Source organism: Manacus candei, unplaced genomic scaffold (genome assembly GCF_025592945.1).
Source record: "Manacus candei isolate 608988 ecotype Guabito, Panama unplaced genomic scaffold, ASM2559294v1 h1tg000200l, whole genome shotgun sequence".
NCBI lineage: Eukaryota > Metazoa > Chordata > Aves > Passeriformes > Pipridae > Manacus > Manacus candei.
In genome coordinates this window covers 32,948-58,980 of record NW_026138248.1, presented here as the reverse complement: position 1 = coordinate 58,980, position 26,033 = coordinate 32,948, and the positions used below count along the sequence as shown (strand labels likewise).

General features: G+C 49.1%; 1 protein-coding gene and 2 long non-coding RNA genes across 5 annotated transcripts in view; 2 read left to right on the top strand and 1 right to left on the bottom strand.

Moving 5' to 3' along the window:
* BOP1 (BOP1 ribosomal biogenesis factor) overlaps nucleotides 1-21,034 on the top strand; it is a gene marked incomplete at its 5' end in the record, with an annotated part of 31,129 nt that extends 10,095 nt beyond the window's left edge. Inside the window, 5 exons of the mRNA XM_051774453.1 lie at nucleotides 2,128-2,308; nucleotides 8,273-8,561; nucleotides 12,745-12,829; nucleotides 16,253-16,360; nucleotides 20,741-21,034. Coding sequence (XP_051630413.1) covers nucleotides 2,128-2,308; nucleotides 8,273-8,561; nucleotides 12,745-12,829; nucleotides 16,253-16,360; nucleotides 20,741-20,894 — 817 coding nt within the window. The remainder of the gene's footprint in view (nucleotides 1-2,127; nucleotides 2,309-8,272; nucleotides 8,562-12,744; nucleotides 12,830-16,252; nucleotides 16,361-20,740) is intronic.
* On the top strand, nucleotides 2,523-3,531 carry LOC127464219 (uncharacterized). Of its 2 annotated transcripts, none has more exons than XR_007901237.1 (3): nucleotides 2,523-2,711; nucleotides 2,942-3,110; nucleotides 3,390-3,531. It is a non-coding gene; the product is annotated as an uncharacterized LOC127464219 (long non-coding RNA). The 2 variants fall into 2 exon arrangements; XR_007901236.1 differs by having other exon boundaries at nucleotides 2,523-2,754; nucleotides 3,068-3,110.
* Nucleotides 14,253-15,746, bottom strand: LOC127464218 (uncharacterized). Of its 2 annotated transcripts, XR_007901234.1 has the most exons (4): nucleotides 15,637-15,746; nucleotides 14,979-15,442; nucleotides 14,609-14,804; nucleotides 14,253-14,512 (listed from the first exon to the last, which is right to left on the bottom strand). It is a non-coding gene; the product is annotated as an uncharacterized LOC127464218 (long non-coding RNA). The 2 variants fall into 2 exon arrangements; XR_007901235.1 differs by lacking the exon at nucleotides 14,609-14,804 and having other exon boundaries at nucleotides 14,253-14,588; nucleotides 14,979-15,402; nucleotides 15,637-15,651.
* Nucleotides 21,035-26,033: the final 4,999 nt, after the last annotated feature.

Genomic DNA, 26,033 nt, shown 5'->3' with positions numbered 1-26,033 from the left:
TTCCCCACTATCCTCCCAGGAATGATAAACTCCCCCCCCTTTCCCCAATATCCTCCCTGGGAATGAAAAACTCCCCTCCCCCTTTCCCCAATATCCTCCCAGGAATGATAAACTCCCCCCCTTTCCCCAGTATCCTCCCCAGGAATGATAAACTCCCCCCTTCTTTCCCCAATATCCTTCCTGGGAATGATAAACCCCCCCCTTCCCAATATCCTCCCTGGGAATGATAAACTCCCTCCCCATTTCCCAAATATCCTTCCCAGGAACGATAAATTCCTCCCCTTTCCCCAATATCCTTCCCAGGAATGATAAACTCCCCTCCCTTTCCCCAATATCCTCCCTGGGAATTCCAGGCTGGGATGAGCCCCCATATCCTCCTGATTCCCAGTCTCTGCAGGGTCCTGGGATCTGGCAGAGCCCCACAGGTCCCTCCCCACGGCCCTGTCCCCCCTTGTGTCCCGTCCTCCAGTGGCACAGGGATCTCTTCCCTGACCCTAATCCCTCTCCCCAGGGAGCTGTGGATGCTCTTGGTGAATCCCTGCCTTGGGGACACCCAGGGGGTTTCCCTGGTGAATCCCTTCCTTGAGAGAGGTTTCCCTGACCCTCCTCCCTCTCCCCAGGGAGCAGTGGATGCTCCTGGTGAATCCCTGCCTTGGGAGGGGTTTCCCTGACCCTCATCCCTCTCCCCAGGGAGCAGTCGGTGCTCCTGGTGAATCCCTGCCTCGGGGACACCCAGGGGGGTTTCCCTGACCCTAATCCCTCCCCAGGGATCAGTCGGTGCTCCTGGTGAATCCCTTCCTTGGGAGGGGTTTCCCTGACCCTCCTCCCTCTCCCCAGCGATCAGTCGGTGCTCCTGGTGAATCCCTGCCTTGGGAACACCCAGGGGGGTTTCCCTGACCCCTCATCCCTCTCCCCAGGGAGCAGTGGATGCTCCTGGTGAATCCCTGCCTCGGGGACACCCAGTGGGTTTTCCTGGTGAATCCCTACCTTGGGGACACCCAGGGGAGTTTTCCTGGTGAATCCCTGCCTTGGGAGGGGTTTCCCTGACCCTAATCCCTCTCCCCAGGGAGCAGTCGCTGCTCCTGGTGAATCCCTGCCTCGGGGACACCCAGAGGGGTTTCCCTGGCGAATCCCTTCCTCGGGAGGGGTTTCCCTGACCCTCATCCCTCTCCCCAGGGAGCACTGGATGCTCCTGGTGAATCCCTGTCTCGGGGACACCCAGGGGGGTTTCTCTGACCCCTCATCCCTCTCCCCAGGGAGCAGTCAGTTGGTGCTCCTGGTGAATCCTTTCCTTGGGAGGGGTTTCCCTGACCCTCATCCCTCTCCCCAGGGAGCAGTGGATGCTCCTGGTGAATCCCTGCCTCGGGGACACCCAGGGGGGTTTCCCTGACCCCTCATCCCTCTCCCCAGGGAGCAGTTGGTGCTCCTGGTGAATCCCTTCCTTGGGGACACTTGGGGGGTTTCCCTGGTGAATCCCTTCCTTGGGAGGGGTTTCCCTGACCCCTCATCCCTCTCCCCAGGGAGCAGTGGATGCTCCTGGTGAATCCTTTCCTTGGGGACACCCAGGGGGGTTTCTCTGACCCCTCATCCCTCTCCCCAGGGAGCAGTCAGTCGGTGCTCCTGGTGAATCCCTTCCTTGGGAGGGGTTTCCCTGACCCTCCTCCCTCTCCCCAGGGATCAATCGGTGCTCCTGGTGAATCCCTGCCTCGGGGACACCCAGGGGGTTTCCCTGGTGAATCCTTTCCTTGGGAGGGGTTTCCCTGACCCTCCTCCCTCTCCCCAGGGATCAGTCGGTGCTCCTGGTGAATCCCTGTCTCGGGGACACCCAGGGGGGTTTCTCTGACCCCTAATCCCTCTCCCCAGCGATCAGTCAGTGCTCCTGGTGAATCCCTGCCTCGGGGACACCCAGGGGGGTTTCCCTTATAAATCCCTGTCTCGGGGACACCCAGTGCAGTTTCCCTGACCCTAATCCCTCCCCAGGGATCAGTCCCTGCTCCTGGTGAATCCCTGCCTCGGGAGGGGTTTCCCTGACCCTAATCCCTCTCCCCAGGGAGCAGTCGGTGCTCCTGGTGAATCCCTGCCTCGGGGACACCCAGGGGGGTTTCCCTGACCCTAATCCCTCCCCAGGGATCAGTCGGTGCTCCTGGTGAATCCCTGCCTCGGGGACAAGCTGCTCTACGGGGCCACGGACCAGCTGCTGGAGTCCTTCGTGCCCCCGGAGGAGGAGCGGGTCCAGCCCGTCCAGTGGGTCCCGGCCAGCGCCGAGGAACACAGGAAAGGGATCCGGCTGATCATCCAGCACGGCAAGGTGGGCACTGGGAATCTGGGAATCGGGGAATGGGGGGGTCACCGGGCGAGGGAGAGACCTGTGGGGTCACCCAGTGCAGCCCAGACCCAGCTCTGGGTCCTTGGGCCTCACATCCCTGCATCCCAAGGATCCTGAGAAGGTCCTTGTCCCTCTCCTTGCATCCCGAGGATCCTGGGAAGGTCCTTGTCCCTCATATCCCTGCATCCCAAGGATCCCAGGAAGGTCCTTGGCCCCCACTTCCCTGCATCCCAATGGACAGGATCCTGGGAAAGTCCTTGTCCCTCATTTCCCTGCATCCCGAGGATCCTGGGAAGGTCCTTGTCCCTCTCCTTGCATCCCGAGGATGCTGGGGAGGTCCTTGGCCCTCATTTCCCTGCATCCCGAGGAGCAGGATCCTGGGAAGGTCCTTGTCCCTCATATCCCTGCATCCCAAGGATCCTGGGAAGGTCCTTGTCCCTCATTTCCCTGCATCCCGAGGGGCAGGATGCTGGGAAGGTCCTTGTCCCTCACATCCATGCATCCTGAGGGGCAGGATCCTGGGAAGGTCCTTGTCCCTTTCCCTGTATCCTGAGGATCCTGGGAAGGTCCTTGTCCCTCATTTCCCTGCATCCTAAGGAGCAGGATCCTGGGAAGGTCCTTGTCCCTCTCCCTGCATCCCGAGGATCCTGGGAAGGTCCTTGTCCCTCTCCCTGCATCCCGAGGATCCTGGGGAGGTCCTTGTCCCTCTCCCTGCATCCCGAGGGGCAGGATCCTGGGAAGGTCCTTGTCTCTCACATCTCTGCATCCCAAGGATGCTGGGAAGGTCCTTGTCCTTCACTTCCCTGCATCCCGAGGATCCTGGGAAGGTCCTTGTCCCTCATATCCCTGCATCCCGAGGGGCGGGATGTTGGGAAGGTCCTTGTCCCTTTCCCTGCATCCCGAGGATCCTGGGAAGGTCCTTGTCCTTCACTTCCCTGCATCCCAAGGGACAGGATCCTGGGAAGGTCCTTATCCCTCACATCCATGCATCCTGAGGGGCAGGATCCTGGGAAGGTCCTTATCCCTCACATCCATGTATCCCAAAGGGCAGGATCCTGGGAAGGTCCTTGTCCCTCTCCCTGCATCCCGAGGATCCTGGGAAGGTCCTTGTCCCTCATTTCCCTGCATCCCGAGGGGCAGGATTTTGGGAAGATCCTTGTCCCTCATTTCCCTGAATCCCAAGGGGCAGGATGCTGGGAAGGTCCTTGTCCCTCTCCCTGCATCCAGAGGGACAGGATCTTGGGAAGGTCCTTGTCCTTGAAATACCTGCATCCCGAGGATCCTGGGAAGGATTATTATTATTATTATTATTATTATTTATTAATATTATTATTATTATTATTATTATTATATAGGTAAGTATAAAATAGATAACAAAAATATAAGTATAGATATAAATATTTGATATCTATTTTATAAAAATATATAAATGGATAACAGATAATTAGGTATATAATATATAGATAATATAGATAAATATTGATAATATAGATAATATATTATCTATAGATAATATAGATCATATAGATAATGTAGATAAATACATAGAGAAATATATATTATATAATTATATATAATGTATAGATAAGTATATATTATTATAATATAGTGGATAAATATAAAATAGATAACAAAAATATAAATACAGACATAAATATTTGATATCTATTTTATATAAATATATAGATAACAGACAAATAGACATATAATATATAGATAAATATAGATAATATAGATAAATATCAATAATATATAGATAGTATATTATCTATAGTTAATATAGATCATAGATAACAGAGAAATATAGATAATATATAGATAATATAGACAAATATATAAAATATAGGTTATATTTTATCTATAGATAATATAGACCATATAGATAATGTAGATAAATATATAGATAAATATATATCATATAATTATCTCTATATAATATATAGATAAATGTATATTATTATAATATAATAGATAAATATAAAATAGCTAACAAAAATATAAATATTTGATATCTGTTTTATATAAATATATAAATAGATAACAGAGAAATAGATAGATAATATATAGATAAATACAGATAATATAGATAAATATAGAATATATAGGTAATATATTATCTACAGATAATATAGATAATATATAGATAAATATGTATTTATATAGTATATAGATAAATATAGATAATATAGATAAATATAGAAAATACAGGTAATGTATTTATAGATAATATAGATAATATGTAGATAAATATAGATTTATATTAGTATACAGATAAATATAGATAATATAGATAAATATAGAAAATATAGGAAATATATTTATAGATAATATAGATAATATATAGATAAATATGTATTTATATAGTATATAGATAAATATAGATAATATAGATAAATATAGAAAATACAGGTAATGTATTTATAGATAATATAGATAATATGTAGATAAATATAGATTTATATTAGTATACAGATAAATATAGATAATATATAGATAAATATATATTTACATTAGTATAGAGATAAATATAGATAATATAGATCATACAGATAATTTAGATAAATGTATAGATAAATAATATAATTATATATAGTATATTGATAAATATATATTTATATAATATATAGATAAATATAGATAAATATAGATAATAGAGATAATATATTATCCATAGATACATAGGTCATATAGATAATACAGATAAATATATAGATAAATATATATAATATATATATATATATATATGATACATAGATAAATATATATTATTATAATATAACAGATAAATATAAAATAGATAACAATAAAAAAATATCCCAGGCAGGTTTTCAACGCTCACCTTTATCCGAAAAACGATAAAATTCCTTAAAAACGCCACTTTTATTCTCGGATATTCTTCCTCCATCATACAAAGTGCCAGAAAGCAATGACATTGTGTGTGCTCTGAGGGTCCATCCCCACTCAGGGAATTTTCTGGGATATTAAAGACATTTTTTTTATATATTAATATAATAATATATATTTATCTATATATTATATATAGATAGATAATTATATAATATATATTTATCTGTATTATCTATATTATCTATAGATAATATATTATCTATATTATCTATATTTATCTATATATTATATAAATATATATTTATCTATATACTATATATAATTATATTATTTATCTATATTATCTATAGATAATATATTGCCTATATTATCTATAGATAATATATTGCCTATATTTTCTATATTTATCTGTATTATCTATATTTATCTATATATTATATATCTATTTATCTGTTATCTATTTATATATTTATATAAAATAGATATCAAATATTTTTATTTTTGTTATCTATTTTATATTTATCTATTATATTATAATAATATCTATGTATCTATATATTATATAGTTATATAGTTATATAATATATATTTATCTACATTATCTATATGGTCTTTATTATCTATAGATAATGTATTTACCTATATAGTTGTCTATATTATCTATATTGTCTGTATTATCTATAGATAATATATTACCTGTATTTTCTCTATTTATCTATATTATCTATATTTATCTATATATTATATAGCTATTTATCTGTTATCTATTTATATAAAATTGATAACAAATATTTATATCTATATTTATATTTTTGTTATCTATTTTATATTTATCTATTATATAATAATAATATATATTTATCTATATATATTTTATATAGAATTATATAATATATATTTATCTGTGTATTTATCTAGATTATCTATATGGTCTATATTATCTATAGATAATATATTACCTATATTTTCTATATTTGTCTATATAATCTATATTTATCTATATATTATCTATCTTTTTATCTGATTATATAATAGATATAAAGTATTTATATCTATATTTATATTTTTGTTATCTGTTTTATATTTGTCTATTATACTATAATAATTTATTTTTATCTATATACTATATATAGATAATTAATTATCTATATTTATCTATATATTATATAGATATGTAGATAAATACATAGATAAATATAGATATATATTATATATAGAGATAATTATACAATATATATATGTCTATATATTTATCTACATTATCTATACATTATCTGTATTATCTATAGATAATATAATTACCTATACATTTATATATATTATCTACATTATCTATAGATAATATATTACCTATATTTTCTCTATTTATCTATATTATCAATATTTATCTATATATTATATATCTATTTATCTGTTATCTATTTATCTATTTATATAAAATAGATATCAAATATTTATATCTATATTTATATTTTTGTTATCTATTTTATACTTATCTATTATATTATAATAATATATATTTATCTATATATTATATATAATTATACAATTTATATTTATCTATGTATTTATCTATATTATATGGTCTATATTATCTATAGATAATATATTACCTATATTTTCTCTATTTATCTATATTATTTATATTTATCTATATATTATATATCTATTTATCTGTTATCTATTTATACGATACCAAAGAATATTAATATTAAATATTACAGAAAATTATTATTATTTTGAGGGGGGGCTGTTGGAGCCACCCCAGTTCCATCTCCCCTCCCTTGTCACCACCCCAGTTCCATCTCCCCTCCCCTGTTACCATCTCCCCTCCCTCGTTACCAACCCTCTCCCCTCCCTTGTTCCCACCCCAGTTCCATCTCCCCTCCCTTGTTAACAAGTTCCATCTCCCCTCCCTTGTCACCACCCCAGTTCCATCTCCCTTCCCTCGTTACCAACCCTCTCCCCTCCTTTGCCACCACCCCAGTTCCATCTCCCCTCCCTTGTTACCAACCCTCTCCCCTCCTTTGTTACCACCCAAATTCCATCTCCCCTCCCTTGTTACCATCTCCCCTCCCTCGTTACCAACCCTCTCCCCTCCCTTGTTCCCACCCCAGTTCCATCTCCCCTCCTTCGTTAACACCCCAGTTCCATCTCCCCTCCCTTGTTACCAACCATCTCCCCTCCCTTGTTACCATCTCCCCTCCCTTGTTCCCACCCCAGTTCCATCTCCCCTCCCTTGTTACCATCTCCCCTCCCTTGTTCCCACCCCAGTTCCATCTCCCCTCCCTTGTTACCATCTCCCCTCCCTCGTTACCATCTCCCCTCCCTCGTTACCAACCCTCTCCCCTCCCTCATCACCACCCCAGTTCCATCTCCCCTCCCTTGTTACCAACCCAATTCCATCTCCCCTCCTTGTTACCACCCCAGTTCCATCTCCCCTCCCTCGTTACCAACCCTCTCCCCTCCCTTCTTACCACCCCCGTTCCATCTCCCTTCCCTTGTCACCACCCCCGTTCCATCTCCCCTCCCTTGTCACCACCCCAGTTCCATCTCCCCTCCCTTGTTACCAACCATCTCCCCTCCCTTGTTACCATCTCCCCTCCCTTGTCACCCACCCATTTCCATCTCCCCTCCCTTGTTCCCACCCCAGTTCCATCTCCCCTCCCTTCCTACCAACGCAGTTCCATCTCCCCTCCCTTCCTACCACCCCAGTTCCATCTCCCCTCCCTTGTTACCATCTCCCCTCCCCTGTCACCACCCCAGTTCCATCTCCCCTCCCTTGTCACCACCCCAGTTCCATCTCCCCTCCCTTGTTACCATCTCCCCTCCCCTGTTCCCACCCCAGTTCCATCTCCCCTCCCTTGTTCCCACTCTACTTCCATCTCCCCTCCCTTGTTCCCACCCCAGTTCCATCTCCCCTCCCCTCGTTACCAACCCTCTCCCCTCCCTTGTTACCACCCAAATTCCATCTCCCCTCCCTTGTCACCACCCCAGTTCCATCTCCCCTCCCTTGTCACCATCTCCCCTCCCTTGTTACCCCCCAAATTCCATCTCCCCTCCCTCCTTACCCCCCCTCTCCCCTCGCTGTGCCCCCAGCCGGTGAAGCAGGTGACGTGGCACGGCAAGGGCGACTACTTTGCCAGCGTGGTGAGCGACACGGGCAGCCGGCAGGTGCTGATCCACCAGAGCAGCAAGCGCTGGAGCCAGGCCCCCTTCCAGAGGAGCAAGGGGATGGTCCAGTGCGTCCAGTTCCACCCCACCCGGCCCTTCTTCTTCGTGGCCACCCAGCGCTGCGTCCGCGTCTACAACCTGCTCAAGCAGGAGCTCACCAAGAAGCTCATGAGCAACTGCAAGTGGGTGTCCAGCATGGCCGTGCACCCCGGAGGTGGGTGAGGGTCCCACCCTGCCCAGGGGGGGCTGGAGGGACTTGGGGGGGTCGTGGGATTGTGGGATGGTGGAATGGCTTGGAGTCAGAGGATCAGGGAATCACAGTCAGAGAATCAGAGAAACACGGAATCACAGAATCAGAGAATTACAGAATTACAGAATCAGAGATCAGAGAATCAGAGAATTACAGAATCAGAGAATTACAGAATCACAGAATCACAGAATCACAGTCACAGAATCAGAGAATCACAGAATCCCAGAGTTACAGAATCAGAGATCAGAGAATCAGAGAATCACAATCATAGAATCACAGAATCAGAGAATTACAGAATCACAGAATCAGAGAATTACAGAATCAGAGATCAGAGAATCAGAGAATCACAGTCATAGAATCACAGAATCAGAGAATTACAGAATCACAGAATCAGAGAATCACAGAATCACAGTCACAGAATCAGAGAATCAGAGAATCCAAGAATTACAGAATCAGAGAATCAGAGAATCCAAGAATTACAGAATCAGAGAATCACAGAATCAGAGAATCACAGAATCAGAGAATCAGAGAATTACAGAATCACAGAATTATAGAATCACAGTCACAGAATCACAGAATCACAAAATCATAGAATAAGAGAATCACAATCAGAGAATCAGAGAATCACAGAATCAGAGAATCAGAGAATCACAGAATCAGAATCACAAAATGATAGAATCAGAGGATCACAGAATCATGGAATCATAGAATCACAGAATTATAGAATCACAGTCACAGAATCAGAGAATCAGAGAATTACAGAATCACAGAAGCAGAGTCAGAGAATCACAGTCATAGAATCACAGAATCACAGAATCACAGAATCAGAATCACAGAATCATAGAATCAGAGAATCATAGAATAAGAGAATCACAGAATCATGGAATCACAGAATCAGAGAATCAGAGAATCACAGAATCAGAGAATTACAGAATCAGAGAATCACAGTCATAGAATCAGAGAATCACAGAATCAGAGAATTACAGAATCACAGAATCAGAGAATCACAGAATCACAGAATCAGAGAATTACAGAATCACAGAATCAGAGAATCACAGAATCAGAATCACAGAATCACAGAATCAGAGAATAAGAGAATCACAGTCATAGAATCACAGGATCACAAAATGATAGAATCAGAGGATCACAGAATCATGGAATCATAGAATCACAGAATTATAGAATCGCGGTCACAGAATCAGAGAATCAGAGAATCAGAGAATTACAGAATCACAGAAGCACAGTCAGAGAATCACAGTCATAGAATCACAGAATCACAGAATCACAAATCAGAGAATCATAGAATCAGAGAATCACAGAATCAGAGAATCACAGAATCACAGTCACAGAATCAGAGAATCCAAGAATTACAGAATCACAGAATCAGAGAATTACAGAATCAGAGAATCACAGAATCAGAGAATCACAGAATCACAGTCACAGAATCAGAGAATCCAAGAATTACAGAATCACAGAATCAGAGAATTACAGAATCAGAGAATCACAGAATCACAGAGTCATAGAATCAGAGAATCACAGAATCACAGAATCACAGTCACAGAATCACAGAATTACAGAACCACAGAATCAGAGAATCCCAGAATCAGCTGGGTTGGAAGGGACCTCCGAGATCATCCAGTCCAACCCTTGATCCAACCCCGCCGTGGTTCCCAGCCCATGGCACTGATGCCACATCCAGTCTGTCCTTAAACACCTCCAGGGATGGAGAATCCACCCCTTCCCTGGGCAGCCCATTCCAAGGGCTGAGCACCCTCTCTGCAAAGAAATTCTTCCTGATATCCACCCTAACCCTCCCCTGGCACAGCTCCAGACCCAGCCCTCTTGTCTTGCTGATGGGAGAAGAGACCAACCCCCCCTGGCTCCCCCCTCCTGTCAGGGGGTTGCAGAGAGTGAGGAGGTCTCCCCTGAGCCTCCTCCTCTCCAGGCTGAGCCCAGGACCTCAATATCCTCAATACCTTGTCCCATCCAGTCCAACTCCTGGCCTATAAAAAGCTACAGGCCTTGTTTTTGTGACTTCTTTATCTTTTTCTTTTCTTTTTTTCTTTTTTTTTTCTTTTTGTTTTCTTTTGTTTTCTTTTTGTTTTCTTTTTTCTTTTTTTCCTTTTTTTCTTTTTTTCTTTTTTTCTTTCTTTTTCTTTTTTCTATTTTCTTTTTTCTTTTCTTTTTTTCTTTTTTCCTTTTTTCTTTTTTCTTTTTCTTTTTTTCTTTTTTTCTTTTTTCCTTTTTTTTCTGTTTTCCTTTTTTCTATTTTTCCTGGTTTTTTTCTTTTTTTCCTTTTTTTCTTTTTTCTTTTTTTCTTCTTTTTCTTTTTTCTTTTTTTTCTTTTTTCCTTTTTTCTATTTTTCCTGTTTTTTCTTTTTTTCTTCTTTTTCTTTTTTCTTTTTTTTCTTTTTTCCTTTTTTCTTTTTTCCTTTTTTTTTCTTTTTTCTTTTTTTCTTCTTTTTCTTTTTTCTTTTTTTTCTTTTTTCCTTTTTTCTATTTTTCCTGTTTTTTCTTTTTTTCTTCTTTTTCTTTTTTCTTTTTTTCTTTTTTCCTTTTTTCTTTTTTCCTTTTTTTTTCTTTTTTCTTTTTTTCTTCTTTTTCTTTTTTCTTTTTTTTCTTTTTTCCTTTTTTCTATTTTTCCTGTTTTTTCTTTTTTTTCTTTTTCTTTTTTCTTTTTTCTTCTTTTTCTTTTTTCTTTTTTTTCTTTTTTCCTTTTTTCTTTTTTTCCTTTTTTTCTTTTTTCTTTTTTTCTTCTTTTTCTTTTTTCTTTTTTTCTTTTTTCCTTTTTTCTTTTTTCCTTTTTTCTTTTTTCCTTTTTTTCTTTTTTTTTTCCTTTTTTTCTTCTTTTTCTTTTTTCCCTTTTTTTTCCTTTTTTTTTCTTTTTTTCCTTTTTTTTTTCTTTTTTTTTCTTTTTTTTTCTTTTTTTTTTCCTCCTGGACACCCCAAAAATCTCACCCTGGCCCTGAGAGCATTCCTCCAGCCACTCCTTCTTCTAAAATCCCCCCCTGAGCCTGCCCTGGCACAGCTCCAGCCCTTCCCTGGGTCCTGTCCCTGCTCCCCCCAGAGCACAGCTCAGTCTCTGCCCCTGCCCAGGAAGCTGAAGACCCCACTGATGTCTCCCCTCAGGCTCCTCTTCTCCAGCTGAACACACCCAGTGCCCTCCAGGCCCTTTCCCCATCCCCCTGTCCCTCCTCTGGACACTCCAATGCCCCCCAAACTACCCCCACCATTCCAGGCATTCCCATAATTCCCTAATTTCCTATGCAGGTGACACCATTCCCTGTCCCCCTGTCCCTCCTCTGGACACTCCAACACCTCAATCTCCCCCCAAAGTGCCCCCACCATTCCCTAATTCCCTAATTCCCTGTTCCCTGTGCAGGTGACACCATTCCCCATCCCCCTGTCCCTCCTCTGGACACCCCAACACCTGAATCTGCCTCCAAAGTGCCCCCACCATTCCAGGAATTCCCTAATTCTCTGTGCAGGTGACAACATTCCCTGTCCCCCTGTCCCTCCTCTGGATGCTCCAACACCTGAATCTACCCCCCAAAGTGCCCCCACCATTCCAGGCATTCCCATAATTCCCTGTGCAGGTGACACCATTCCCCATCCCCTTGTCCCTCCTCTGGACTCTCCAACACCTCAATCTCCCCCCAAAGTGCCCCCACCATTCCAGGAATTCCCTAATTCCCTGTTCCCTGTGCAGGTGACACCATTCCCCATCCCCCTGTGCCTCCTCTGGACACTCCAACACCTCAATCTCCCCCCCAGAGTGCCCCCCCCATTCCAGGAATTCCCTAATTCCCTGTTCCCTGTGCAGGTGACACCATTCCCTGTCCCCCTGTCCCTCCTCTGGACACTCCAACGCCTCAATCTCCCCCCGAAGTGCCCCCACCATTCCAGGCATTCCCCTAATTCCCTGCACAGGTGACACCATTCCCCATCCCCTTGTCCCTCCTCTGGACACTCCAATGCCCCCCAAAGTGCCCCCACCATTCCAGGCATCCCCTAATTCCCTGTTCCCTGTGCAGGTGACACCATTCCCCATCCCCCTGTCCCTCCTCTGCACACTCCAACACCTCAATCTCCCCCCAAAGTGCCCCCACCATTCCCTAATTCCCTAATTCCCTAATTCCCTGTGCAGGTGACAACGTGATCTGTGGGAGCTACGACAGCAAACTGGCCTGGTTTGACCTGGACCTGTCCACCAGACCCTACCAACTGCTCCGGTGAGCCCCTGCCAGCCCCCCCTGCCCTGCCCAGAGCCCCCCAGAGCCCCCCAGTTGGGGCTGGGCCCTCCCCTGGGACCTGCCCGGGGAATTGGAGCCCCTGGGGCTGTGCTGGGAGCAGCCAGTTGGGCCACAGCAGCTCCCAGTTTGTCCCAGTTCCTAAATGGGGACAGTCTCAGCTCTCCAGAGCCCACAGCAGATCCCAGTTTGTCCCAGTTCCCCTGGGCACAGTCTCATCTCCCAGTTTGTCCCAGTTCCCCTGGGAACAGTCTCAGCTCCCAGTTTATCCCAGTTTCCCCAGGGACAGTCTCAGCTCCCAGTTTGTCCCAGTTCCCCTGGGAACAGTCTCAGCTCCCAGTTTGTCCCAGTTCCCCTGGGAACAGTCTCAGCTCCCAGTTTGTCCCAGTTCCTAAATGGGGACAGTCTCAGCTCTCCAGAGCCCACAGCAGATCCCAGTTTGTCCCAGTTCCCCTGGGCACAGTCTCATCTCCCAGTTTGTCCCAGTTCCCCTGGGCACAGTCTCAGCTCCCAGTTTATCCCAGTTTCCCCAGGGACAGTCTCAGCTCCCAGTTTGTCCCAGTTCCCCTGGGAACAGTCTCAGCTCCCAGTTTGTCCCAGTTCCTAAATGGGCACAGTCTCATCTCTCCAGAGCCCACAGCAGCTCCCAGTTTGTCCCAGTTCCCCTGAGCACAGTCTCAGCTCCCAGTTTGTCCCAGTTCCTAAATGGGGACAGTCTCAACTCCCAGTTTGTCCCAGTTCCTAAATGGGGACAGTCTCATCTCCCAGTTTGTCCCAGTTCCTCTCCCATGTGGGGACAGTGGCAGCTCCTCAGGGCTCAGGGATCTCAACTGGTCCCAGTTTGTCCCAGTTGCCCTGGGGACAGTCTCAGCTCTCCAGACCCCCATCAACTCCCAGTTTGTCCCAGTTCCTAAATGGGGACAGTCTCAGCTCTCCAGAGCCCACAGCAGCTCCCAGTTTGTCCCAGTTCCTCTCCCATGTGGGGACAGTGGCAGCTCCTCAGGGCTCAGGGATCTCAACTGGTCCCAGTTTGTCCCAGTTGCCCTGGGGACAGTCTCAGCTCTCCAGACCCCCATCAACTCCCAGTTTGTCCCAGTTCCTAAATGGGGACAGTCTCAGCTCTCCAGAGCCCACAGCAGCTCCCAGTTTGTCCCAGTTCCTCTCCCGTGTGGGGACAGTGGGCAGCTCCCCAGGGCTCAGGAATCTCAACTGGTCCCAGTTTGTCCCAGTTGCCCTCTCTCCTCCTAAATGGGGACAGTGGCAGCTCCCCAGGGGTCACAGAACTCAACAGGTCCCAGTTTGTGCCAGTTGCCCTCTCCACTCCCACATGGAGACAGTGGCAGCTCTGAGGGACCACAGCAGCTCCCAGTTTATCCCAGTTCCCCTGGGGACAGTCTCAGCTCTCCAGAGCCCCCAGCAGCTCCCAGTTTGTCCCAGTTCCCCCGGGGACAGTCTCAGCTCCCAGTTTATCCCAGTTCCCCTGGGCACAGTCTCAGCTCCCAGTTTATCCCAGTTCCCCTGGGGACAGTCTCAGCTCCCAGTTTATCCCAGTTCCCCCGGGGACAGTCTCAGCTCCCAGTTTATCCCAGTTCCTAAATGGGCACAGTCTCATCTCTCCAGAGCCCACAGCAGCTCCCAGTTTATCCCAGTTCCCCTGGGAACAGTCTCAGCTCCCAGTTTGTCCCAGTTCCCCTGGGCACACTCTCAGCTCCCAGTTTATCCCAGTTCCCCTGGGCACAATCTCAGCTCTCCAGAGCCCACAACAGCTCCCAGTTTGTCCCAGTTCCCCTGGGAACAGTCTCAGCTCCCAGTTTATCCCAGTTCCTAAATGGGGACAGTCTCAGCTCTCCAGAGCCCACAGCAGCTCCCAGTTTATCCCAGTTCCTAAATGGGGACAGTCTCAGCTCTCCAGAACCCACAGCAGCTCCCAGTTTATCCCAGTTCCCCTGGGCACAGTCTCAACTCCCAGTTTGTCCCAGTTCCTAAATGGGGACAGTCTCAGCTCCCAGTTTATCCCAGTTCCCCTGGGCACAGTCTCATCTCCCAGTTTATCCCAGTTCCCCTGGGAACACTCTCAGCTCCCAGTTTATCCCAGTTCCCCTGGGGACAGTCTCAGCTCTCCAGAGCCCACAACAGCTCCCAGTTTGTCCCAGTTCCCCTGGGGACACTCTCAGCTCCCAGTTTGTCCCAGTTCCTAAATGGGCACAGTCTCAGTTCTCCAGAGCCCCCAGCAGCTCCCAGTTTATCCCAGTTCCCCTGGGAACAGTCTCAGCTCCCAGTTTGTCCCAGTTCCCCTGGGAACACTCTCAGCTCCCAGTTTATCCCAGTTCCCCTGGGCACAGTCTCAGCTCCCAGTTTATCCCAGTTCCCCCGGGGACAGTCTCAGCTCCCAGTTTATCCCAGTTCCTAAATGGGCACAGTCTCATCTCTCCAGAGCCCCCAGCAGCTCCCAGTTTATCCCAGTTCCCCTGGGAACAGTCTCAGCTCCCAGTTTATCCCAGTTCCCCTGGGCACACTCTCAGCTCCCAGTTTATCCCAGTTCCCCTGGGCACAGTCTCAGCTCCCAGTTTGTCCCAGTTCCTAAATGGGGACAGTCTCAGCTCCCAGTTTATCCCAATTCCCCTGGGAACAGTCTCAGCTCCCAGTTTATCCCAGTTCCCCTGGGCACAATCTCAGCTCTCCAGAGCCCACAACAGCTCCCAGTTTGTCCCAGTTCCCCTGGGAACAGTCTCAGCTCCCAGTTTATCCCAGTTCCTAAATGGGGACAGTCTCAGCTCTCCAGAACCCACAGCAGCTCCCAGTTTGTCCCAGTTCCTAAATGGGGACAGTCTCAGCTCTCCAGAACCCACAGCAGCTCCCAGTTTATCCCAGTTCCCCTGGGCACAGTCTCAACTCCCAGTTTGTCCCAGTTCCTAAATGGGGACAGTCTCAGCTCCCAGTTTGTCCCAGTTCCCCTGGGCACAGTCTCAGCTCCCAGTTTATCCCAGTTCCCCTGGGGACAGTCTCAGCTCTCCAGAGCCCACAACAGCTCCCAGTTTGTCCCAGTTCCCCTGGGGACACTCTCAGCTCCCAGTTTGTCCCAGTTCCTAAATGGGCACAGTCTCAGTTCTCCAGAGCCCCCAGCAGCTCCCAGTTTATCCCAGTTCCCCTGGGGACAGTCTCAGCTCCCAGTTTATCCCAGTTCCCCTGGGCACACTCTCAGCTCCCAGTTTATCCCAGTTCCTAAATGGGGACAGTCTCAGCTCTCCAGAGCCCACAGCAGCTCCCAGTTTGTCCCAGTTCCCCTCTCCCACAGCCAAGGGGGTTCCCTCAAACCCGTCCCATCCCAAATCCCACGGGCAGGCCCGAGCCCCCCTTTTCTCCCCCCCAGTTCCCCCCATGCCAACAATCCCTCCCCCGTGCCAGGCACCACCGGCGTGCCCTGCGCAGCGTGGCCTTCCACCGGCACTACCCGCTCTTCGCCTCCGGCTCCGACGACGGCTCCGTCATCGTCTGCCACGGCATGGTCTACAAGTACGTGGGGCTGGGGGGGCTGGGATGGGGGCTCCTCTCCTCCAGCAGAGCCTCTGGGGCCCCTCAGGGCGGGACACAGCATTTTTGGGGTGGGACACAGCATTTTTGGGGCGGGACACAGCATTTTTGGGGTAGGACAGAGCATTTCTGGGGTGGGACACAGCATTTCTGGGGTGGGACAGAGCATTTTTGGGGTGGGACAGAGCATTTTTGGGGTAGGACACAGCATTTTTGGGGTGGGACACAGCATTTTTGGGGTGGGACACAGCATTTTTGGGGTGGGACAGAGCATTTCTGGGGTGGTTTGGGGACCCTAGGGTGGTCAGAGCCCCCTCTGACCTGTCCTGTGCCCACCACTATCCCAGTGAAGGTGCCAGAGGGGTGTGTGGTGACCTTGGGGTCCAGGATTGAGTGTCCCCCTCCTCCAGCAGAGCCCTGCAGAGGCTGTCGGGCACCTCGGGGTGGGACAGAGCATTTTTGGGGTGGGACACAGCATTTCTGGGGTAGGACACAGCATTTCTGGGGTAGGACAGAGCATTTTTGGGGTAGGACACAGCATTTCTGGGGTGGGACACAGCATTTTTGGGGTAGGACACAGCATTTTTGGGGTAGGACAGAGCATTTTTGGGGTGGGACACAGCATTTTTGGGGTGGGACACAGCATTTCTGGGGTGGGACAGAGCATTTTTGGGGTGGGACACAGCATTTTTGGGGCTGGACACAGCATTTTTGGGGTGGGACACAGCATTTCTGGGGTGGGACACAGCATTTCTGGGGTGGGACACAGCATTTTTGGGGCTGGACACAGCATTTTTGGGGTGGGACACAGCATTTTTGGGGTGGGACCCAGCATTTCTGGGGTAGGACACAGCATTTCTGGGGTAGGACAGAGCATTTTTGGGGTGGGACAGAGCATTTTTGGGGTGGGACAGAGCATTTTTGGGGTAGGACACAGCATTTCTGGGGTAGGACAGAGCATTTTTGGGGTGGGACAGAGCATTTTTGGGGTAGGACAGAGCATTTTTGGGGTGGGACACAGCATTTCTGGGGTGGGACAGAGCATTTTTGGGGTAGGACACAGCATTTTTGGGGTGGGACACAGCATTTTTGGGGTGGGACAGAGCATTTCTGGGGTGGTTTGGGGACCCTAGGGTGGTCAGAGCCCCCTCTGACCTGTCCTGTGCCCACCACTATCCCAGTGAAGGTGCCAGAGGGGTGTGTGGTGACCTTGGGGTCCAGGATTGAGTGTCCCCCTCCTCCAGCAGAGCCCTGCAGAGGCTGTCGGGCACCTCGGGGTGGGACACAGCATTTTTGGGGTGGGACACAGCATTTCTGGGGTGGGACACAGCATTTTTGGGGTAGGACACAGCATTTTTGGGGTAGGACAGAGCATTTTTGGGGTGGGACACAGCATTTTTGGGGTGGGACACAGCATTTCTGGGGTGGGACAGAGCAATTTTGGGGTGGGACACAGCATTTCTGGGGTAGGACAGAGCATTTTTGGGGTGGGACCCAGCATTTCTGGGGTGGGACAGAGCATTTCTGGGGTGGGACAGAGCATTTTTGGGGTGGGACACAGCATTTTTGGGGTGGGACAGAGCATTTTTGGGGTGGGACAGAGCATTTTTGGGGTGGGACCCAGCATTTCTGGGGTAGGACAGAGCATTTTTGGGGTAGGACAGAGCATTTCTGGGGTAGGACAGAGCATTTTTGGGGTGGGACACAGCATTTCTGGGGTGGGACACAGCATTTCTGGGGTGGGACACAGCATTTCTGGGGTGGGACAGAGCAATTTTGGGGTGGGACACAGCATTTCTGGGGTAGGACAGAGCATTTTTGGGGTAGGACAGAGCATTTTTGGGGTAGGACACAGCATTTTTGGGGTGGGACCCAGCATTTTTGGGGTGGGACAGAGCATTTCTGGGGTGGTTCGGGGACCCCAGGGTGGTCAGAGCCCCCTCTGACCTGTCCCGTGCCCACCACTATCCCAGCGAAGGTGCCAGAGGGGTGTGTGGTGGGTGACCTTGGGGTCCGGGATTGAGTCCCCCCCTCCTCCAGCAGAGCCCTGCAGAGGCTGTGGGGCACCTCGGGGTGGGACACAGCATTTTTGGGGTGGGACACAGCATTTCTGGGGTAGGACACAGCATTTTTGGGGTGGGACACAGCATTTTTGGGGTAGGACACAGCATTTTTGAGGTAGGACACAGCATTTTTGGGGTGGTTCGGGGACCCCTCTGAGCTGTCCTGTGCCCACCACTATCCCAGTGAAGGTGCCAGAGGGGTGTGTGGTGACCTTGGGGTCCAGGATTGAGTGTCCCCCTCCTCCAGCAGAGCCCTGCAGGGGCTGTGGGGCACCTCGGGGTGGGACAGAGCATTTTTGGGGTGGGACACAGCATTTCTGGGGTAGGACACAGCATTTCTGGGGTAGGACAGAGCATTTTTGGGGTAGGACACAGCATTTCTGGGGTGGGACACAGCATTTTTGGGGTAGGACACAGCATTTTTGGGGTAGGACAGAGCATTTTTGGGGTGGGACACAGCATTTTTGGGGTGGGACACAGCATTTCTGGGGTGGGACAGAGCAATTTTGGGGTGGGACAGAGCATTTCTGGGGTAGGACAGAGCATTTTTGGGGTGGGACCCAGCATTTCTGGGGTGGGACAGAGCATTTCTGGGGTGGGACAGAGCATTTTTGGGGTGGGACACAGCATTTTTGGGGTGGGACACAGCATTTCTGGGGTGGGACAGAGCATTTTTGGGGTGGGACAGAGAATTTTTGGGGTGGGACAGAGCATTTTTGGGGTGGGACAGAGCATTTTTGGGGTGGGACACAGCATTTCTGGGGTAGGACAGAGCATTTTTGGGGTGGGACACAGCATTTTTGGGGTAGGACACAGCATTTTTGAGGTAGGACACAGCATTTTTGGGGTGGTTCGGGGACCCCTCTGAGCTGTCCTGTGCCCACCACTATCCCAGTGAAGGTGCCAGAGGGGTGTGTGGTGACCTTGGGGTCCAGGATTGAGTGTCCCCCTCCTCCAGCAGAGCCCTGCAGAGGCTGTCGGGCACCTCGGGGTGGGACAGAGCATTTTTGGGGTGGGACAGAGCATTTTTGGGGTGGGACACAGCATTTTTGGGGTGGGACACAGCATTTCTGGGGTGGGACACAGCATTTCTGGGGTAGGACACAGCATTTTTGGGGTGGGACACAGCATTTTTGGGGTGGGACACAGCATTTTTGGGGTGGTTCGGGGACCCCACCGACCTGTCCCGTGCCCACCACTATCCCAGCGAAGGTGCCAGAGGGGTGTGTGGTGGGTGACCTTGGGGTCCAGGATTGAGTCCCCCCCTCCTCCAGCAGAGCCCTGCAGGGTCTGTGGGGCACCTCGGGGTGGGACACAGCATTTCTGGGGTGGGACGCAGCATTTTTGGGGTAGGACAGAGCATTTCTGGGGTGGGACACAGCATTTCTGGGGCAGGACACAGCATTTTTGGGGTGGGACACACCATTTTTGGGGCTGGACACGGCATTTTTGGGGCGGGACCCAGCATTTCTGGGGTAGGACAGAGCATTTTTGGGGTAGGACAGAGCATTTTTGGGGTAGGACACAGCATTTCTGGGGTGGGACACAGCATTTTTGGGGTAGGACACAGCATTTTTGGGGTAGGACACAGCATTTTTGGGGTGGGACAGAGCATTTCTGGGGTGGTTTGGGGACCCTAGGGTGGTCAGAGCCCCCTCTGACCTGTCCCGTGCCCACCACTATCCCAGTGAAGGTGCCAGAGGGGTGTGTGGTGACCTTGGGGTCCAGGATTGAGTGTCCCCCTCCTCCAGCAGAGCCCTGCAGGGGCTGTGGGGCACCTCGGGGTGGGACACAGCATTTTTGGGGTGGGACACAGCATTTCTGGGGTGGGACACAGCATTTCTGGGGTAGGACAAAGCATTTTTGGGGTGGGACACAGCATTTCTGGGGTAGGACAAAGCATTTTTGGGGTGGGACACAGCATTTCTGGGGTAGGACAAAGCATTTTTGGGGTGGGACACAGCATTTCTGGGGTGGGACACAGCATTTCTGGGGTAGGACACAGCATTTCTGGGGTGGGACACAGCATTTCTGGGGTAGGACAAAGCATTTTTGGGGTGGGACACAGCATTTCTGGGGTAGGACAAAGCATTTTTGGGGTGGGACACAGCATTTCTGGGGTGGGACACAGCATTTCTGGGGTAGGACAAAGCATTTTTGGGGTGGGACACAGCATTTTTGGGGCAGATTGTAACACGGACACAGCATTTTTGGGGTAGGACACAGCATTTTTGGGGTGGTTTGGGGACCCCAGGGAGGTCGGAGCCCCCACTGACCTGTCCCCCCTCCACCCCCCCAGTGACCTGCTGCAGAACCCGCTGCTGGTGCCCGTGAAGGTGCTCAAGGGCCACGTTCTCACCCTGGACCTGGGGGTCCTGGACGTGCTTTTCCACCCCACCCAGCCCTGGGTGTTCTCCTCGGGCGCCGACGGCACCGTCCGGCTCTACACGTAGCTCATCCCGAGGGATCCCGGCCCTGCTCCTCATCCCGAGGGATCCCAGCCCTGCTCCTCATCCCGAGGGATCCCGGCCCTGCTCCTCATCCCGAGGGATCCCAGCCCTGCTCCTCATCCCGAGGGATCCCTGCTCCTCATCCCGAGGGATCCCAGCCCTGCTCCTCATCCCGAGGGATCCCGGCCCTGCTCCTCATCCCGAGGGATCCTGGCCCTGCTCCTCATCCCGAGGGATCCCAACCCTGCTCCTCATCCCGAGGGATCCCAGCCCTGCTCCTCATCCCGAGGGATCCCTGCTCCTCATCCCGAGGGATCCCAGCCCTGCTCCTCATCCCGAGGGATCCCGGCCCTGCTCCTCATCCTGAGGGATCCCAGCCCTGCTCCTCATCCCGAGGGATCCCTGCTCCTCATCCCGAGGGATCCCAACCCTGCTCCTCATCCCGAGGGATCCCAGCCCTGCTCCTCATCCCGAGGGATCCCGGCCCTGCTCCTCATCCCGAGGGATCCCGGCCCGGCTCCTCATCCCGAGGGATCCCAACCCTGCTCCTCATCCCGAGGGATCCCAGCCCTGCTCCTCATCCCGAGGGATCCCGGCTCTGCTCCTCATCCCGAGGGACCCCAGCCCTGCTCCTCATCCCGAGGGACCCTGGCCCTGCTCCTCATCCCGAGGGATCCCAGTCCTGCTCCTCATCCCGAGGGATCCCAGCCCTGCTCCTCATCCCGAGGGATCCCTGCTCCTCATCCCAAGGGATCCCTGCTCCTCATCCCGAGGGATCCCAGCCCTCCTCTTCATCCCGAGGGATCCCTGCTCCTCATCCCGAGGGATCCCAGCCCTGCTCCTCATCCCGAGGGATCCCTGCTCCTCATCCCGAGGGATCCCAGCCCTGCTCCTCATCCCGAGGGATCCCGGCCCTGCTCCTCATCCCGAGGGATCCCGGCCCTGCTCCTCATCCCGAGGGATCCCGGCCCTGCTCCTCATCCCGAGGGATCCCTGCTCCTCATCCCGAGGGATCCCGGCCCTGCTCCTCATCCTGAGGGATCCCGGCCCTGCTCCTCATCCCGAGGGATCCCTGCTCCTCATCCTGAGGGATCCCGGCCCTGCTCCTCATCCCAAGGGATCCCGACCCTGCTCCTCATCCCGAGGGATCCCTGCTCCTCATCCTGAGGGACCCCAGCCCTGCTTCTCATCCCGAGGGATCCCTGCCCTGCTCCTCATCCCGAGGGATCCCTGCTCCTCATCCCGAGGGATCCCGGCCCTGCTCCTCATCCCGAGGGATCCCGGCCCTGCTCCTCATCCCGAGGGATCCTTGCCCTGCTCCTCATCCCAAGGGATCCCTGCTCCTCATCCCAAGGGATCCCTGCTCCTCATCCCGAGGGATCCCGGCCCTGCTCCTCATCCCGAGGGATCCCAGCCCTGCTCCTCATCCCGAGGGATCCCTGCCCTGCTCCTCATCCCAAGGGATCCCTGCTCCTCATCCCGAGGGATCCCGGCCCTGCTCCTCATCCCGAGGGATCCCTGCTCCTCATCCCGAGGGATCCCAGCCCTGCTCCTCATCCCGAGGGATCCCAGCCCTGCTCCTCATCCCGAGGGATCCCGGCCCTGCTCCTCATCCCGAGGGATCCCAGTCCTGCTCCTCATCCCGAGGGATCCCTGCTCCTCATCCCGAGGGATCCCGGCCCTGCTCCTCATCCCGAGGGATCCCGGCCCGGCTCCTCATCCTGAAGGATCCCGACCCTGCTCCTCATCCCGAGGGATCCCAGCCCTGCTCCTCATCCCGAGGGATCCCTGCTCCTCATCCCGAGGGATCCCAATCCTGCTCCTCATCCCGAGGGATCCCAGCCCTGCTCCTCATCCCGAGGGATCCCTGCTCCTCATCCCGAGGGATCCCTGCTCCTCATCCCGAGGGATCCCAGCCCTGCTCCTCATCCCGAGGGATCCCTGCTCCTCATCCCGAAGGATCCCTGCTCCTTATCCCGAGGGATCCCAGCCCTGCTCCTCATCCCGAGGGATCCCGGCCCTGCTCCTCATCCCGAGGGATCCCTGCTCCTCATCCCGAAGGATCCCTGCTCCTTATCCCGAGGGATCCCTGCTCCTCATCCCGAGGGATCCCAGCCCTGCTCCTCATCCCGAGGGATCCCGGCCCTGCTCCTCATCCCGAGGGATCCCGGCCCTGCTCCTCATCCCGAGGGATCCCAGTCCTGCTCCTCATCCTGAGGGATCCTGGCCCTGCTCCTCATCCCGAGGGATCCCGGCCCTGCTCCTCATCCCGAGGGATCCCTGCTCCTCATCCCGAGGGATCCCTGCTCCTCATCCCGAAGGATCCCTGCTCCTCATCCCGAGGGATCCCGGCCCTGCTCCTCATCCCGAGGGATCCCTGCTCCTCATCCCGAAGGATCCCTGCTCCTTATCCCGAGGGATCCTGGCCCTGCTCCTCATCCCGAGGGATCCCTGCTCCTCGTCCCAAGGGATCCCGGCCCTGCTCCGGGTCCAGCACCCCCTGGGAGTGGGGCAGGGCTGGGACCACCATTGTGGGACCCTCCCCGGGCTGGGGACACCACGGTGGGACCCTCCCCGGGCTGGGGACACCACGGTGGGACCCTCCCACCAGGACCACCACGTCCCACCGGGACCCTCCCGGAGCCCGGACCCTCCCGGGATCGTCGCTCCCGCTCCGGATTCCCGGGGCTCATTAAAACTCCTCTGGATACAACCCCGGCTGCCGTGTCCTGCATTCCCGGGGTGCCCCCTGTCCTCCCCCCCTGGGACCACCTGTGCCTTTACTTTTAATTCAAATTTACTCAGGACCCTCCTGTGCCTTTACCTCTAATTTTAATTTACTCAGGACCATCCTGTGCCCTTACTTTTAATTTAAACTTACTCAGGACCCTCCTGTGCCTTTACCTCTAATTTAAATTTACTCAGGACCATCCAGTGCATTTATTTCTAATTTAAATTTATTCAGGACCATCCTGTGCCTTTACATTTAATTTAAATTTACTCAGGACCATCCCGTGCCCTTACTTTTAATTTAAACTTACTCAGGACCCTCCTGTGCCTTTACTTCTAATTTAAATTTACTCAGGACCCTCCTGTGCATTTATTTCTAATTTAAATTTACTCAGGACCCTCCTGTGCCTTTATTTCTAATTTAAATTTATTCAGGACCATCCCGTGCCTTTACTTTTAATTTAAACTTACTCAGGACCCTCCTTTGCCTTTACCTCTAATTTAAATTTACTCAGAACCCTCCTGTGCCTTTACTTTTAATTTAAATTTACTCAGGACCATCCTGTGCCTTTACATCCTGTGCATTTCATTTTAATTTTAATTTACTCGGGACCATCCTGTGCATTTATTTCTAATTTAAACTTACTCAGGACCCTCCTCTGCCTTTACCTCTAATTTTAATTTACTCAGGACCATCCCGTGCATTTATTTCTAATTTAAATTTACTCAGGACCATCCTGTGCCTTTACTTTTAATTTAAATTTACTCAGGACCATCCTGTGCCCTTACTTTTAAATTAAATTTACTCAGGACCATCCTGTACCCTTACTTTTAATTTAAACTTACTCAGGACCCTCCTGTGCCTTTACCTCTAATTTAAATTTACTCAGGATCATCCTGTGCCTTTACTTTTAATTTAATTTACTCAGGACCCTCCTCTGCCTTTAATTTTAATTTTAATTTACTCAGGACCATCCTGTGCATTTAATTTTAATTTTAATTTACTCAGGACCATCCTGTGCATTTAATTTTAATTTAAATTTACTCAGGACCCTCCTGTGCCTTTACCTCTAATTTAAATTTACTCAGGACCATCCTGTGCATTTTATTTTAATTTAATTTACTCAGGACCCTCCTCTGCCTTTACTTTTAATTTAAATTTACTCAGGACCATCCTGTACCCTTACTTTTAATTTAAACTTACTCAGGACCCTCCTGTGCCTTTACCTCTAATTTTAATTTACTCAGGACCATCCCGTGCATTTATTTCTAATTTAAATTTACTCAGGACCATCCTGTGCCTTTACCTCTAATTTTAATTTACTCAGGACCATCCCGTGCATTTATTTCTAATTTAAATTTACTCAGGACCATCCTGTGCCTTTACTTTTAATTTAATTTACTCAGGACCCTCCTGTGCCTTTACCTCTAATTTAAATTTACTCAGGACCCTCCTGTGCCTTTACCTCTAATTTAAATTTACTCAGGACCATCCCGTGCATTTATTTCTAATTTAAATTTTCTCAGGACCCTCCTGTGCATTTAATTTTAATTTTAATTTACTCAGGACCATCCTCTGCCTTTACTTTTAATTTAAACTTACTCAGGACCATCCTGTGCATTTTATTTTAATTTAAATTTACTCAGGACCATCCTGTGCCTTTACTTTTAATTTATATTTACTCGGGACCCTCCTGTGCATTTATTTCTAATTTAAACTTACTCAGGACCCTCCTGTGCCTTTATTTCTAATTTAAATTTATTCAGGACCATCCCGTGCCTTTACTTTTAATTTAAACTTACTCAGGACCCTCCTGTGCCTTTACCTCTAATTTAAATTTACTCAGAACCATCCTGTGCCTTTACTTTTAATTTAAATTTACTCAGGACCATCCTGTGCCCTTACTTTTAATTTAAATTTACTCAGGACCCTCCTGTACCCTTACTTTTAATTTAAACTTACTCAGGACCCTCCTGTGCCTTTACCTCTAATTTAAATTTACTCAGGATCATCCTGTGCCTTTACTTTTAATTTAATTTACTCAGGACCCTCCTCTGCCTTTAATTTTAATTTTAATTTACTCAGGACCATCCTGTGCATTTAATTTTAATTTAAATTTACTCAGGACCCTCCTGTGCCTTTACCTCTAATTTAAATTTATTCAGGACCATCCTGTGCATTTTATTTTAATTTAAATTTACTCGGGACCCTCCTTTGCCTTTCATTTTAATTTAAACTTACTCAGGACCCTCCTGTGCCTTTATTTCTAATTTAACCCGGGGGCAGTTCCCTCATCCCAGCACTCAGCCCAGGCCTCCCTTTCTGCTGGAAAGGGCCAACGGAAAACAGAGTTTTTCCTTTTTTAGTGTTTTTTCAGCTCCCCCTTGGAAGGCTCCGAAAGTTTCCGTGGG